This window comes from Notothenia coriiceps, unplaced genomic scaffold (genome assembly GCF_000735185.1).
Source record: "Notothenia coriiceps isolate Sejong01 unplaced genomic scaffold, NC01 NC01_scaffold00018253, whole genome shotgun sequence".
Classification (NCBI taxonomy): domain Eukaryota; kingdom Metazoa; phylum Chordata; class Actinopteri; order Perciformes; family Nototheniidae; genus Notothenia; species Notothenia coriiceps.
The window spans coordinates 175,673-192,245 of NW_011350954.1; the positions used below are offsets into that span (position 1 = coordinate 175,673).

At 39.3% G+C, this 16,573-nt stretch overlaps 1 protein-coding gene across 1 annotated transcript in view; it reads left to right on the forward strand.

Annotated features, from left to right (window-relative positions):
* Positions 1 to 16,573, forward strand: part of LOC104950979 (thrombospondin type-1 domain-containing protein 7B-like) — a 105,136-nt gene that overhangs the window by 51,374 nt on the left and 37,189 nt on the right. The window contains exons 2-4 of the mRNA XM_010777603.1: positions 9,049 to 9,883; positions 11,685 to 11,933; positions 12,800 to 12,969. Coding sequence (XP_010775905.1) covers positions 9,049 to 9,883; positions 11,685 to 11,933; positions 12,800 to 12,969 — 1,254 coding nt within the window. The remainder of the gene's footprint in view (positions 1 to 9,048; positions 9,884 to 11,684; positions 11,934 to 12,799; positions 12,970 to 16,573) is intronic.

Sequence of the window (16,573 nt, forward strand, 5' to 3'; positions counted from 1 at the left end):
TCAATCTGAGAGCAGCTCAAAGAAAGGCTCTGTGGTGTGTCAGCAATCAGAGCTCAAATGAAATATCAGCATGTTCAAACATGAAGGCTTTGTCAAGTCTCCTCAAACACGTATGAGCAGTATTCCTTACTTCATAGCTTTGTCAGTCCCTTTAATTTCCTTACTTACCCTGCAGTTATTTCCAAATCAGCTAAAAAAGGTCTCTTTTTCCCCTTTCAAGTCTATTTCATGTCAAATTATCATTTTCTGTAAATAGATAAGCATTTTTTCTTTTCGTGGTTTTAAGCAGTTAAAATTATGCTTAATTTGTATTCATGTATTTTTTCTTTTAATGTTTATTTTATTATCTTTGCTTTTTAATGACTGTTTTTAAATGTCATTTTCTTTCTTTCATTTTTGTAAAGCACTTTGAATTGCCTTGTGTTGAAAGGGGCTGAATAAATAAACTTCTCTTAATATATTATTGGGGTCAAAAGCCTGACAACATTTCAGAGAAATGCACAGCAACATTAAACTGATTTCTTTAGAATAAAAAGCAGATTTTTCTGCATTGCCAGAGATACAATTGTCACTTTATCGCTGTCCTTTATCCCAAGGCCCCTTTCACCTGCATTATCAAAACACCAGGGTCTTTCCTCAGGTTGCTACCTAGATATGCCCATTAGTTCTGCTCCTGTGCTTACGGGAGAGAAATCCCAGGTCAGTGGAAGACAGAGAGACGGAGGAGTGAATGACATCCTATCCAATTAGGTGTCACCTCTACACATGCTGGTGCAGGGACCTGAGGAGACCACATGAGACAAGCAATTACACGGAAAAAAAGATTCTGATCACCGCAGAGGCATAGCTCACCTCTGCCAGTCCCCGCTGTAGTTTATATGTCTTAAAGTGATATTTACTAAAGTGCCGTGGCATTTATACGTGTAAACACATTGATTTGTCAGAGAAAACCCCAGAGGCAGCCTAAAATCAAAGTTGGATCTATGAGTATAAACGAGATCTTAGAGGAAATGCACTATCTGCCTGGTAGATGAACTACCAGGTCTCCAAAGGCCAGATAATGGAACAGCCAAAGATTGATTTTATTCAGAGAAAAAGGGACACCCTGTTATCCAGATGTTAAAAAAGAAAATATCACTGGAATTAGAATTATTGCCAAACTTGACTATAACAAACTCATACCCTGCTGTGCTGACATTACCAATTGTCAAACTGAAACCGTTTTTAAACATTTGAAAATGACATCTTTGGTTTGATAACAATTTACTCACCAAGTTAATGAATAACCACTGAGTCTGATGGGGAAGTGAAGCTGTGTTTTGCTCATATCAGTAATTACATTTGAAAATAGTCATTATAGTACAATTTCTTACGGAACCAACAGGCAAATCTTCAGAAAAATTACAATACTTTTCAAATGTTAATAATTCCCTACAAAAACTTCCCAGGAAAATAATGTTTGTGCCAGCTATCTTAAAATATTCCTCCACCCAACTGTGCATGATCCATCGTGACTTAAAGTAAGTGTGGGTAATGTCTTTTAGAAACATAGTTTTTGTGTATTTGTTGAACTTCTCTTTAATTATTAATAAATCTAGCTTACTCTTGTTGGCTTCTCCAATGTTACCTACCCAGCTTTTTACAGAAAGGAGCGTGTGTTTTCAGCATAACATATTTAACACTCTCTGACAGCACACTGCTGTGGGCAGGTTAGCATATACAGAGCAGAAACAAAGACAAATGTGACTCGAGCAATGATCCGGAAAAAGGATCAGGCGGAAGGAAAAATAAGAAATGAACAATTATTCTTCATCTATGTCTGTCATATATACATATTAAGCTTTTCAAGGTTCCAGGGGTTCCCTTCAGGTAAAGGTGTGCTGTTGTGCCTCTAAATGTAAGTATATGCGCTTTAATTTACATAACAATCTACATAGAAAATATTGCAAATGTGTGCCTGTGTATATATAAGTAAATGATGTGTTCTCCTAGTATTGTTTGTAATTTATATTAGTGCGATGTCAGCTTTCTTTGGCACACACAAAGTACTTAATTGGCTTAAACGTATCCTGGATCTTCCTTTGAGTCATACATCAACTCTGTATGTCAATACTCCTCACTCAAATGACACTTTCTACCTCTATGCATCCATCATATTGCATTGTGATGTTTAGGGTCCGTAGATTTGCTGCTCCTGGAACACAGTAATCAATCAATGTTGTGATGTTTGAATCTTAAAAAGTTCACCACAGTAGTCTCGGATGTTTTGTATTCCAGCATCAGTGTGTTTGTGCACAGCGCCTGTCAGTGTGCGAAAGGAACCATAATGTATAACATACTACAGTATTATTCAAATAGCATAGAGATATGGATCAAAATGACAGTTTCCATTGGCATAATAATGCAGCCGGTCGTAGCATGCGTCACTTGTTTAAGCCAGAGCAGAAAGGGGGAATTAACTCCACCAAACAGGAAGTGAATACATCAAAAGAAGCTTATGCATTTCTCCACCTTGCTATGTGATCTCACTGCTGTGCCATTTCAATACAGTGCTTACCCCACACAGTGATAACTCTCTGAAGGAATCATGCTAATACTTACTAAAGATGATTGATTATTCACTTACAAGTCTTCATGCTGGCATTAAAATGATCCTCTTCATGATTTACCGCGTTATGGATTTGAGATAAATCAGAGCCAGAGGAGCTTGTAGGTCCTGCATTATTCTTTCATGGAGTGTGAAACTGGCTCCACCACTGAAATCAGCCAGAAGACTCTGGATCAGTCTGTGGGTATATTTATCACACATGATATCTCGGGCACCACTAATCAATATGTTTTTGTAAGGTAACGATTGTCGTTGGTGCACTTAGGCAATTTCAAAATAATGTTGTTTGGCTGAAGAGGGGATTGCATTTCAGCCTTTATTTGGTTGGTTACTGAGTGGTCATTACATCATTTAATGGGCACTACATGTGTTAGTGTCCTTTTGTATTTAAACTGTGGCCATTCAGTTAGTGATTAGGCATTCAAGTAGGTCTAGCTCTGATGCTGTATGGCTGAATGATAAATTATAACGGAATCCCTTTGGGGCCACGTGTATGGTATTGCAGCCCCGAGGTACCAAATTCATTAATGTGGGATATTGAATCTGCATTTGATGCGTTTCCTCGGGATAATGCAAGCTGCAATAAGCATCTCATTGTCAAGCCAAAACACAAATACCATAATGCATTCACTTATTGAGCATCTTTATGGAAATATGTGATTTATATTCAAGCAGGAAGGTCAAAACTCTCCCAGTGGCACATTTCTTTCCCCATAACTTTATATTTGGCTGCAGGTGATGAGTTTTTTGTCACTTAATTTGTTTGTGAATTATCCCTGGGCGATGATTTTGAACTTCCTTTCTCACATTTCCTGTTCCATAAACACTTGGCTATACTGTAAGGAGCTGATTCAGCGTTGTGGAGATGGATTGACTGCCTGTTGATAATCTGAGGAATTTCTGCATATATGCAGGTTGTAATTGAGGATGCACCTCGCCGCTCATAAATTACAACTGATGGAAGTGTGGCATGGGGGACGGCTCCGTGCATAATGAGGCGCAAAGGCATAGGTATCATTTAATTAAAAAGTTTTTTTGACAAAGGACGCACGTAACCAAACAGTTAAACTTAATTCGGGCAGGGAAGTTGAAGATGGATGGTGAGTAAACTGAGCAGGTGTGTGAGAGAAACTGTGGAAGAACTGCGGCGTAGAGAAAAAACATACTGTGCTCTCTATATATGTCAGCAAATGATGAGCATGTAATCAAAAGTGTGGTGCTGTTCTGTTCAAGTTTCAGTATTGAGCATTGTTATCAGAGAAGTGTCGTCAGAACTATGGTAACTTGTGTTTTTCATACAAGCCAAACAGTGCTCAAGACAGTGCAGTAGATCAATATGATCAATACATTGAAGCCCACGTGTGGCTTACAGGAGCGTCTTTGGCTGTTCTGGTGCACAATCAACAATCGCACATTAGTTGCCCTAAAATGGCGGCGTGAAGTTTAAAAGTTCAGCAGCCAGAAATGCTTCAGGACTTTACTGACCTGATGCTAATACCAAATGTAACTAAAGCAACCAGAGAAGCAACAGATTTAGCGAGTGGTGTTTTCTCTTGATGTAGCGCTGCTGTTTAAGAGACGCTTTACTCCTTCGCTGTTTGCTTTGTCTCCGTCCGTCTGGTTTCCGGGCACGATGGAGATTGCTTTTGTTGTGTTATTGTCGTACAGCTTTGCCATCATTTGTCCAACTTAAGGTTCCAACTGCTGAAATAGGGAAGACATTTTCTGTCACGCTACACCGGCTAACTTTAATTCTTCTCTTTTCCTGTGTTATAAAGAAGTCTGCTCAGCCTCTTGCCAATTAGGGTTTCCTCTTACATCCTGGATGTAAATGGAATAGTAAATATAGCAGGGCCCCCCCCGGGGATACCGGAGCCCTCTCGAGGGGGTAGGCACGACGTCTTAAGTGCGTCAGGAATGAAGGAGCGGTGGGTGACTGGTTCCTCCTGAGGGGCTGACGGATGCTGATGCTGACAGATCGAGGGAGTGATTATTCAGAGCTTAGGAGATGAACTAGCGCGTGTGTAGCCAGCTCCCCTGGCAGCCGAATCACTCCCAATCACACCTCCATAAATCAGGGACACATATCCTGGAACAGCATGAAAACAGCAACACTGAGCAAAGGTGGTCATGCTGATGAAAGAGTGGTTATCATGAAGAATGCCATCATACACCGCAAGGGCAGTACACTAAGCTTGTAGTTGACACCAAAGGTCTTTAAGCTCAGCTGTGAATTGCTCCTCATATCTTCAAATTGTGCTGCGCTTTCATGTCCATTTTTGGGTGTAACCCATATAAGATTTGTTTGCTTTTGTGGGCTTTGACTCAATTGAGGATGTCTTTTCACACAGTGCGGAGGAATGTGGGAATAAGGGACACAAATGCAACTTTTTGAAATGAGTTCTAGTGTATAATGTGCCCAATTAAAATATTATCTATCATGATGATGTCTTCTTAGCTTCAAGTGATCTTGTGTAGCCTCTTCTGACAGAAACAACATGTCTCTACTGTTCAAAGCGCTTCAAGTGTCTTTGGAATGTAAACAAATAGCCTGAGTCCACACATCATAGCTCAAACTATCAATTACAACAGAGGCATGTTAATTCAGATTAATGCAACATGCTGCTGTGTAAAGATCTATTCAAAAGTAAGAAATAATATGAACTGGCATGTACAAAAGAAAAAGGCAGGGTAGCCATTTGCACACACTCAACGTATTTCTTATTCTGTTTTAAAGTGCACATTTATGGTAAAGGTTCAACTCATGAACATGGAACAAGTTGAATGGGCTATGGTCATTTTAAAAGTTCAATACCCAAGATTTGCGGCTGTGGTTGAGTCGCTATCTATTATCTATTTTCTTTTGGCCTCATACTGCGTGTAGTTACTTTTCATGTTCTTCCTTTTTATTATATCTCCACAAATGGAATGTTAATTGTTAAGAAAGGCTGATGTAACCAAAAACATTTGAAACCTTAAGTATTTCAAATGCGATCTCTTGAATGTGCAATGTGTAGTGTAAAGCATCAAAAAATGCTGACGTTAACTACAGGGTAACCCAACTCATGACTATGATAAAATAGAAGTGTTGTTTAACGTTACCTCAGAGTCTTAGCCACTCGAATTGTAGTCATTGTCCCTCTGCTGTTAGTTAGTTGTGAGCTTTGTATATACCTGTGAATTAAGATTGTATGCCTCACAGGAGTAGAGGTACAATAATGCCCCTTTCTTCTGTGGAGCAGGTTGCATGGAATGACCTGTTGCAGTATTTTAATAGAGCTCCCATGATGCCACAGGTCTTGCTCATTATTTATCAGTCTGCTGTGTTTGTAATGGCTGCTGCATTCCAGTGCGTCTCCTAGAACTTGTTATGAGGCTTTCTCTGAACTATGTGTTTGTTGTTGTCGTACCTGTAAAAGGCAAACAATAATACATCTGCAAAATATTTGGTTAAAAGAAAACCAATGGTGCTCTAGGAGGATATTCTGGTGATAAGGTAGGCAGGATTACCTTTTAGTGGCTAATGGTTGCCCAACACTAAAAGCAGTTGTGATGTCACAAAGTGGGTAAATCTTATTGTTGCCGAATTTCTTAACATACTCCTAACATACTTATACATATTTACATAGAAAAAACATGAAAAAGCAGATTTTGCACAATAGGTAACCTTTAAGACAAAATGTTGCTAGTTTTTGCTATGGAACTATTTATCAGTGTCTAGTGAACACAATGACTGCATGTGGTTGAACACACTCAATGCTTTTCCCACTGTGTCAATAATGGCCGTGTTCTCATTACTGCACATCTTCATGTTTATGTGCATATCTTACCCAATGTCTAAAATCAAGCCAAAGGACAAACATAACAAAATGTTCCAATGTGCAAAACATCTATGTTAATAAAAGTATTAACGATTTTAGATTTCTCGTCCCCTGAGCCGTGTTGGACGAAAAGCTCATATGAGCGTAATGATGTTAGTTACACCGTGAGCCCCCATTAACATCGCAAAGCCAAGATGAATAAACTCAATGATGTGCTCTGATGAACTATGAAACAATTCAGCAGTTTGATATATTGCTCCCTTAAGCAAAAAGCAACTGCTTCGAAGTGTGTTGTCGTGGGAACAGAGTGTTAACAACAGATTTCACTTGTGCAAAAAAAAAAAACTGTTTCAGCGAGTTGTCATTCAAAAGCAATTTCGGGAAGCAGTAGGATCTCATTATGACATCAATTTAATTCCAATTAGAGGGAATTAATGAAATTATCCCTTTCATAGCATGCGGCAAAATGACTGGCATAGATACAAAACATCATATCGGCAAATTGATTTCATTCATTTGTTTTTCTGATTTATCACTTCTTTTCCAAAAGATTAGCACAAAAGGTCAAAAACTAAATTAGCATGTTACAAATTGTTACTGGGTTTAATAAATCACACATTAATCTAGCTTTTTTTTTAATGAAATTGCTATTTAATTAGCCTTTTCAATTGAACCTATACACATTCTGCAGATGTGAACACAGCATGGATCGCTATGTCACTCATGTTCTTTTTAATATTAGAAAACATTATGAAATTAGAAAGTCAGAGCTTGATTCAAAGCCTTCAACAGAATAAGCATTAATATTCAACAGGTGCTACACGCAAAATCCACTTCCTCAAGTAATTACAGCAACAAAAGAGACTGTGCAGTAGGTTGCCTAAACATGACTGACAATTATTTTCATCAGACTGAACATCAGATGCATTTTATATTATACAATTGATGGAAGTGTAATACGCTATATGTGTAAGCAAATGTGTTTAACATCAAAGATTAAAAGAATTGTCCTATATTTGTCAGTATCCATATCCGCACCTCCATATGAATACAAAGCTTTCTTTTCTTTGTTGGTGAAAGTTATATCCAAAATATTTTAGTATTGCACCCATATCATCTGTAGACTTTTTTCATTTGTTTATAGGACCACTCTCCAAAGATATAGAGGCTGTGGTCAGACTGGAATCCATATAAATATTACATTTAAAGCTACGTTTTGACGCTGACAAAGCCTTCACAGTGGGAGGAATCAGGAATTTTGTTCTCCCTCTGACCACACAGAGTACTTTTAGTTTGTGCTATTTGTCAGAGGTGGAAAATCACTGTGCTTTTATCGCAAACACAGATGTTACCTAGTATTGACTGCAAGAGCAGTTCTCTTTCACAGTGCCAAAATCAACCACATCATCACTCCGATACGAGGGTGTATAACTGAGAATGAAGTTCTCTCTCTCTTTCAAAACTCGCCTGTGTTTGACATTTATTTGACTGAACACTTTCCTGAGGAGTAGAACAGGATTTTACACCTTTTTTGTGAGCATAGCTTGACTTTGCTGCTTAGTTTATAGTTGCCTAACAACACCCCAAGCTTTGAATGTCAGAATGACTGATCATAATGTTCACACAGTTTGTGTCCACAATATCTCTGTTTCAAAGTCTGTTGTATTAGATTTACTGAGAACAGAAATAAGAGTTATGTTTTAGAACACTTTACATTTTATTTATAAGGAACACGCTATTCTCTTGTTGCTAATCTATCAGGTTTATCAACTGGATCAACTTCTGCCTGAGATATGAAATGTAATTAGGCATGTTTGCTGGTTGACCTTTCCAAACTGTGATGTTATTAAATGTTCCTAAAGCTATCACCATTAAAATAGGGTTTCACTTTATCCCCTTAACACTGAAAAGGGCTCAATTAGGGAAGTTTGTTCTTCTTTAGTGACCAATTTCATAATATTAATCGTTTGAGTGTATTCTTAAATGAAAGCAATGCATATAAAGATGTACTGTGAGCAGAAAGACCGCTGCAAAACGCTATGCATTTATCGGGGGTTTGGTAAATTAATATCAATACTCCTTGTTAGAAAGATTTAAACTTTGATGTGTAGTGCCTTTTCTTTGTAGACAAAATGCTTAAACTGTTGAAAAGCTAGGTGGCCTGGGGTTGAAAATATACAATTCAAATACAAAACAAGATATTTCTTGAAGAAAGATTTAAAGAGTTTACAATATTTTGCATCTCAGCAAAGTAACAACATATCTTTCTATACAACCTGAGCAAACTTAAACTTGTCTTTGTAACTTTTAGTACATAAGCCATTGATCTGTTTGGGATCCAAAAAAGTAAATCATGTGCTTTTTGACGAGAAACTAACCTCATATTTTGCTCAATTTTATATTGATGTCCGCTGCTGGTTTGATTACTTTCTTTTTCACTTTTGTTCCTTTCTTCCTCAGTTCATGAATAAAGCAATCACGGAGGTTAAGTGAATGGCCTTGAATTGTGCTTGATTGCAAGCTGCCAGATTGCTACTATTTAAATCATCCTATTTTTTTCTACATCCTCAGATTTTAATGAAAATGCCCTCTCCATGTGTTTCTTTTCTTGGTTTGCAGGCCAGTGGGGTCAGTGTATCGGGGAGCAGTGTGGTTCTGGTGGGGTTCAGTCAAGGACAATATGGTGTGTCCACATGGAGGGCTGGACCACCCACCATACCCACTGCCAGCACATGGACAAGCCAGAAAGCCAGCGTCACTGCTTTAAGGTCTGCGACTGGCACCAGAACCTGTTTGAGTGGGAGGTGTCACACTGGGGGGGCTGTGTTCTCGTCCCTTTCTTCTCCAACGAGCTCAAGTTGAGGATGGCCGAGTGCATAACGGCGCAGCACGGCATCCAGAGGCGCAAAGTCCACTGTGTGCGCACTTCAAACCGTACCACAGTCAATTTGAGGATATGTGAGTTCTTTTCCCAGAAGCCACCTGTGGAGCAGGCGTGCCTCATCCCCTGCCCCCAGGACTGTGTAGTTTCAGACTTTACGTCCTGGTCCAGTTGCAGCAAAACGTGCGGCACTGGCATGCAGCATCGGACTCGACATGTTCTGGCCACGCCAATGTTCGGAGGGGAAAGCTGCCCCAATTTGACAGAGACCAGGACTTGTTCTGGTTATGTTGACTGCCCTGCTGGGGAGGGGGAGTACCAGTACAGCCTTAAAGTAGGGGCCTGGAGCGAGTGCCGACTTCCGTATCACAAGGACGCCCTGTTGAGTGGCAGGACCACAGTGGACTTCAGCTCCAATGAGAACAACACAGTCACATTGCACATGCAGACCTCCCACCACCACCATCACGCCCACCACCACCACGATAACCCCATGTCATGGGAGCTGGAGGTGGGATACCAGACACGACAAGTGCGCTGCACACGGAGCGACGGCAAGAACGCTATGCTGAGGTAAGACACGTGCTACCATGTGCTGCACCTTTCATACAGCGAGAATGAGAAATGGTAAAACTGACATTTCTATTGGTCCAAGATTAATCCACGATTATGACGAAAGAAGGGCACACTGGAAAACTGAAACATTGACTTTAATTAAATGTATTATGTCAACATTGTTCACATAACTGTATAAGGTTAGATGAAAGCAATAATATTATGTTTTATTCAAAAATATTTGGTGTAAATTAGATGAAATTTGTTGACATACATTTAGTTAAAGTCAATGTTTCAGTTTTCGTCAGTGCAGCTGTGTTAAATACACTGGTTTGTCATAGATCTGGGGGACAGACCTCGACATAAATATCTTTTTCCATGTGTTGAGGCTGCTTTGCTACTCTATGTGGGCGTCTGCAATTTGAAATAGTCCTAATGGAGTTGATTGCTTTTACTGCTCTTTCACACTCATATTGTTTAATAACACGAGAGGGACATGATCAATGACCATCCTCCTTCATGATCCCAGCGGGTCATTTTTTCCTCGTGCATAGGAGTATTCGGTGAAACTAAATGGTTTTTATTGATGGTGGTTATTTATTCAATTATAACTGGATCATGTGGGAGCTGCTGTTTCAGCAGCATATTAACATGGTGGTGAGTCACTATTATGGTAAATGTCAAGTGCTGCTCCCCTCCTGTCCCTGCTGTTTGAGCAAACTGTGGTATTTAGATTTGATAAGAATGGATTTTACTGCTCAGAGCAAAAACAGACACATTCAAACACATGCAGAAATAAACAACATTCCACTGTATCCATTATATCAAGGACATAGAAAATCATTACATATAAATTATATTGACAACATACTCGACCCTTATCTTAGTGCAAGATGACACTATTAACTGACTGCTGAAATCAATTGTTAACTTCCATTCTTGGAGGCTGTGGTATCAGAACAACTTAACATAAGTTACTGTGGGAGCATTGCATTTTATATTTAGAGTCATGGACAGTGCATTGCAGTTGTGTACAGCTAAATAAAAGCTTAGCCGTGTCAGATTTAGGGGTTTTAAGAAGTATCATGGTTGTTTTGATGTTATGAATTTTGTTTAAAGGGCTTAAAATAGGCTTTCTAGTTATGTGTTTGATATTTGCACCTTAATATCCCCAACAAGGCAGGCTCCCTGGCTTTATGACTTGATTGTGAAGGGACCATTTATAGTTCGGTGGCTGATTAGCATGGCACTTGCTAAGAAGTGTGATTGGGGCTTTTGAATATGTATTTCCCACCTGAGTTCTGCCTCATTCTGCTTTTCTAATTACAGCCTAATTAGACAGTAACATTCTTAAATGAGCATTGTACTCACATCTTAATAACCTACCTAATGAAATTGTTCAAATTAAACAATGGAATTGTAATTACTTGATTAATGCTCTGGTTTCATTTTTTTTTTTGTGAGCTCTTTGTACGGTTTCTGTAAAGACAGAATGTATGTCTGAGTCTTGTTAGTATCATGTATAACAGCTTTGAATATAGTCATGTAGAAGGGGAAGCTGTAAAGGACATGTGCTTAACAGGTAGTCAGCAGTAGGTTTTATTTGATTTCTTAGATTCTCACTGCATAAAATGTATTCACAGGTCTATTTAAATATTTAACAAATGTAACATCGTTCCCGCTATCTCACTCTCTAAACAGCAACTTTACTCATACACTGTGAAGGTGTCACCTATTTAAGTTTTATTCTTTATGTGATTCTAGGATTTTAATTGTAGTATTTTATCTTAAAATTTTCTTAATTTTTCTCAATCTTCAGCCTCTGTACCAGGGGCAATGCCCCCTTGACCTTTCAGGGCTGTGTGATGCCCAAAGACTGTCACACTTCTGATTGGTCATCGTGGAGTCCCTGCTCCAAGACCTGCCGCTCCGCCGACCTGTCGCCTGGTTACCGCCTCCGGTCACGCATCATGACGCAGATCCCCGTCCGAGGGGGGGAGCGCTGTCCTGCCCTTGAGGAAAAAGAAGCCTGCAACATCATAGGAGATTTGCTTCCAAACTGCCCGAGGTAGTTATTAATGACAGTGGTTATCATCTCATTTCAGCTCACAATCCCCAGAAACAAAAGCTTTGTTCGCCGGTAATCTCCTGATGCAGATGCTAATGCATTAAGTGTCAAAGTCTAAAAACCAAATAATGACTTCTAATTTTGCTTCTCCGAGCTTTTTTCACCTGAGTGATTATGAAAGAAAGCCTTCGGACTGCAATAATTCATGACTTCACTGTTGAATTACTTTTTTTTGGGATTAGCTCAATTATGTTGTGCCACTTACAATAATGTTATGTCCTGTTGGGAGTTCCTAACCCACTGGACGTGACAGGACAGTCCTATAACAGTTTGAGTTAGGCTTAGGCTAATATTACGTGCAGTAAACAAAGTAAATCAATAGAGTTTTTTCTCTTCCCTGCAGGTAGATTGTTTTATTTGCTAAATCTACATGGAGTGCCTGCGAGCAGAGGATTTACATGATTAGGGAAAACTCATTACGGAAATTAAGCATTCGATAGATTACTACAGGCTGTTGTCATAGTGGACCCATCCAATATTATTGCTTTTCCGCACCGTTGCATATTTCATAGTTGAAACCAAACATTTGTTGAGAAGTTCTGAAATCCAAGTAATCAGGCCTCCTTCAAGCTGACATACTGTGAGAGACTATTGCCGGAGACTGCTCCCGCTAATTCATCTTTTTCTTTCTGTACATTTTCAGAAAACAACTGCCACTACTCTGTATATGCTGACACTTTCTGTTTTTAATCAGTCAATTATACATTGTTTCTGATTGGATTGTGCCTGTATTCATAAGAGTACACAAACAAGACTTATCAAACAGTGACTCCTGACACTGACATCTTCTCTTGTTTTTCCGTCAGGTATGTGTGGAGGGCCACTGACTGGGACGACTGTCGAATCCTCCCCTTACTGAGCCATCAGGACCAGCGGCTGGCCAACATCTCCATCCTGTGTGGAAGTGGGATCCAGACCAGGAAGACCTACTGTGTTCAGGTCCCCGACGACTCAGCACCACATCACAGGAAGGAGGGTAAGATCTCACGCCACTTGGTGATGCAAAAGTTAAACCATAAATATATTCTGTCTAAACCAGCCTGTCCTCCTCCAAAAAACTGATTGTTCAGCATCTTATTACGACCTATAGTCACGTTTTAAAATGTAGCACCTCTAGTGGTCATGTAAGAAACAACAATTTGCGGCATATGGGCTGATGCTCCCGTTGATTGCAAACACTCCGGAGGGTCGTATATTCACAAATAACCCTCTCTGGAAAATCCTAAATTGTAGAATAGTTTGGCCATTAAAATGTTTTTGATTCGATTTCTAGCGAGAAGTGTATATTGTACTTTTAGAATCCACGTCTAGTGGATGTGTAGGATCTATAGTTTGATAGATATTACGAACATGATTTGAGGTCCCGCCAGGAGAACGTGTATATACCACGTCTTTCCCCTTTCCCCACAGCGTCCATGTAAAGTTGGCGTTAACCCTCACGGGGTGAAAACAGTATTTTCGGTCTCGAAATTTTCATAATAAAACCGGAAGGATTCCCCTCACTATCAAATAATTTTACAGTGATATATGACATACTCATCCACTAAAAAACATCAGTTTATCCTTGTTAATTACACAACATTGATTGGTTTAAATTGTGCACAATGCTTTTGTGTTTTTAACCTTCGATTCAGAGAAACAAATAGTTTTTTCGAAGTTTGGGATGGCTTAAGACACTACACTACCCATAATCCTCAGCTATCGTTTGGGACTACAACATCCGCTTTGCTTGACTAACCCCGTAATTAATCCTAAAGCTCTGTGATTGGATGTTGGAGTGGCAGTGCGTCAAGGTTACGCCGAGCGTCAAACAGCTCTTTGAAATGGAATGAAACCACGGCAGACTATCCAAAACTGGACTCGAACGGGTCCAGCCCCCCCCCCCCAGAACTACCCATGCTGGCTACTTGTGTTTCGCAACATCTCCTATGGCACGTCTCTACTGGGAATTGTAGTTTTAAAAGACGTTTTAGTATTTCCCATAATTAGAAGTTGCCAGTATTAAACTGTGTACATACGGGATACGAAACACTTTGGTGTTATCAAATTTAAGACATAACATTAATAAATGGGTGAAAATGGCTTGTGCCCATGATGGGCAGCATTAATATACCCACATGACAGCTAAGGTCAGAAGAGCTTTATTTAACAGCTGGTCTTATGTCTGTGACCCCTCCTGTTGTTCATTGATAAGCCTGAAACATGCACTTGTCAAGTTTCAGAGGCGAATTTTGCAAATATGGCAGTAGCCATCAATCATCTTAAGATAAGATAAGATATACTTTATGTTGTTGTTACAGCAGCACATGTACTGTACTACTTTGTTCTACTCCACTACAATTCAGAGGTTAACCTGGTATTTTTACTCCACTACATTTATTTTAGTTACTTTGTAGATTCTGATCAATGATGTGAAATATAAACAACCCTTAAAGCAGACTTTAGTTACACCTGAGTCAAAATCAGGGAATAAACTATGCAATTTATTAGACGTTAAGTACTTTGTCAGACTTAATATGTATCTATTGATACCCCCAAAGTGTTGTTCTTATTCAAAATAAGACCTTAAAGTATTCTTTAATGTTTAAATAAAGCCTTATTAGTTTGTCTGTTTTGCACATCCTCCTATTAATATCTTTGGACGTCCTGCACTAAACTGTTTTATTGTAGAGATCACTACAGTATCTTCTTGATATTTTCTACTCTATATTTCTATCATTGACCTTCTACTTAATCCAGAACAGACAGACCGCTGTCAAGGACTTATTGACCGTTGTTAAGGACGCTCACATCTGCAGAAAGAAGTTTGATCGATTTAACTGTATACTGATTTTCTTCGCGGCTCAAGAAAGAGAAAGTTTTTTTTTTCTTAGCGGAAGAAATACGATCATTTTTAAGTCAATAAAATCATTTCAATTAATATTGGGAGTCGATTCCTTAGTTTGTTTAGTATATGGCCGTGTAATAAGCGGAATAATGTGCAGCGTCTTGGTCATTCAAGGCCTTCAGCCTGCCGGGTGTTCTTTTACCCATAATGACCGCCTCGCTGCAAATTATCCCTTACATATAATAATGTGAAATAGCCATACCAAGTATTTAAACTGTTGATACTTTAAAAACATTTTGCTCCTATATTATTGTACTATTATTTAAGAAACCTGATCAATTCAGGACTTTTACTTGTACTGGAGTATCTTTAAATCTATTTATACTTCTACAGCTGTGTACTTCTTTCAACATTGCCACCAAACAACCGTTGGTGTCATTTACAGGAACCTTTCCAACTGAATGATGAAGATGTGTTGCAGGTTCCCAGTGTAAAGCTGGGTCCTGTCATTGGCAGCCTCTGTGTGAGTGTTGGCAGGACGCTCTGCCTCCTCTAATGCATGTGGACTCTAATGGCAGCTGCTGCTTTTCACCTGACAGTGGGGAGTTTCACTGGGAGAGTGCGACACATGTGGAGGTTCCTGCTATCTCCCCAAAACCATTACCTCTGTTTTGACTCATGACACAGTGAACCGTTTATCCAGGCCTATTTTAAATCACCATATCTCAGTCGCTGTTGAGGCTCCCTGCCTCAACATCTCAGGCTGCAGCCAGATCAGACTAGTCTCTCCTTTTAACAATATCTCCCTCATGTGAAGCTTCTTTTCCACTGCCTCCTTTTATAGTAACACCGTTTGATTTGTTTTATATATAGTTTTGCTGTTGCTTTATTGTCGTTTGATTTATATCTTTATTCAGCATGTAGATGTGTCATAATTTAGCGTAAAGCCTGATTTTGATGTGCAGTCCCTTTGCCTGTTGTTGCTAGGTATCTTAGAATATTACAATATAAATAAAATACCATCAATATTTTACACACTGATTTCATGGCTCAACCTCGACTACTAGCTGAAGTTATGTGCACTCACAGTATTCATTAACGGTGACCTACTGTATTATGTAAAATCCCCTTTTTCATGTCAACATGTGTCCCCTCTGTGGAAAGAGATTCCGAAAGTTTCAGGAACAAATATTCTCTCTCTTTTTGTCCCGATCCATTTCTATAAAAACCTGTCTGAAAATGAGTTGATCAGATTTTTGCCACTTGACGATGTCATAACGTGTTTTTGGCTTGTGTAACCATTAGCCAATCACCAACCAAGGTAACACCCCCCCCACCTTATCTCCTGAATCTCCTCCTAGAGCACCATTGAGTTCTTTTTAACCAAATACCTCTCAGAGGGGTGTGGGGAGGGGCTCCTTATTTTCATCTAAAGCAGGGGTGTCAAACTCAAGGCCCGGGGGCCAAATCCGGCCCGCGACTTCATTTCATGTGGCCCCACAAGAGCAAAGAATATAATATGTTTATTATACGGTTACATACCGCTTTACAGAAGCACATTGCCCATAAACTACATGTCCCACAATGCATCTCAAATATGATACTTTTTCTCGGAATTTGTACTTTTTTTCTCAAAATGTTGCCTTTTTTTCAGAATTTCACTTATTTTTTGTAGTTTTTCCAGAATTTGGCTTTTCTTTTTAAATCATTTTGTGACATGCACACTGAAGAGACTTGCAATTGTTTGCCCTAG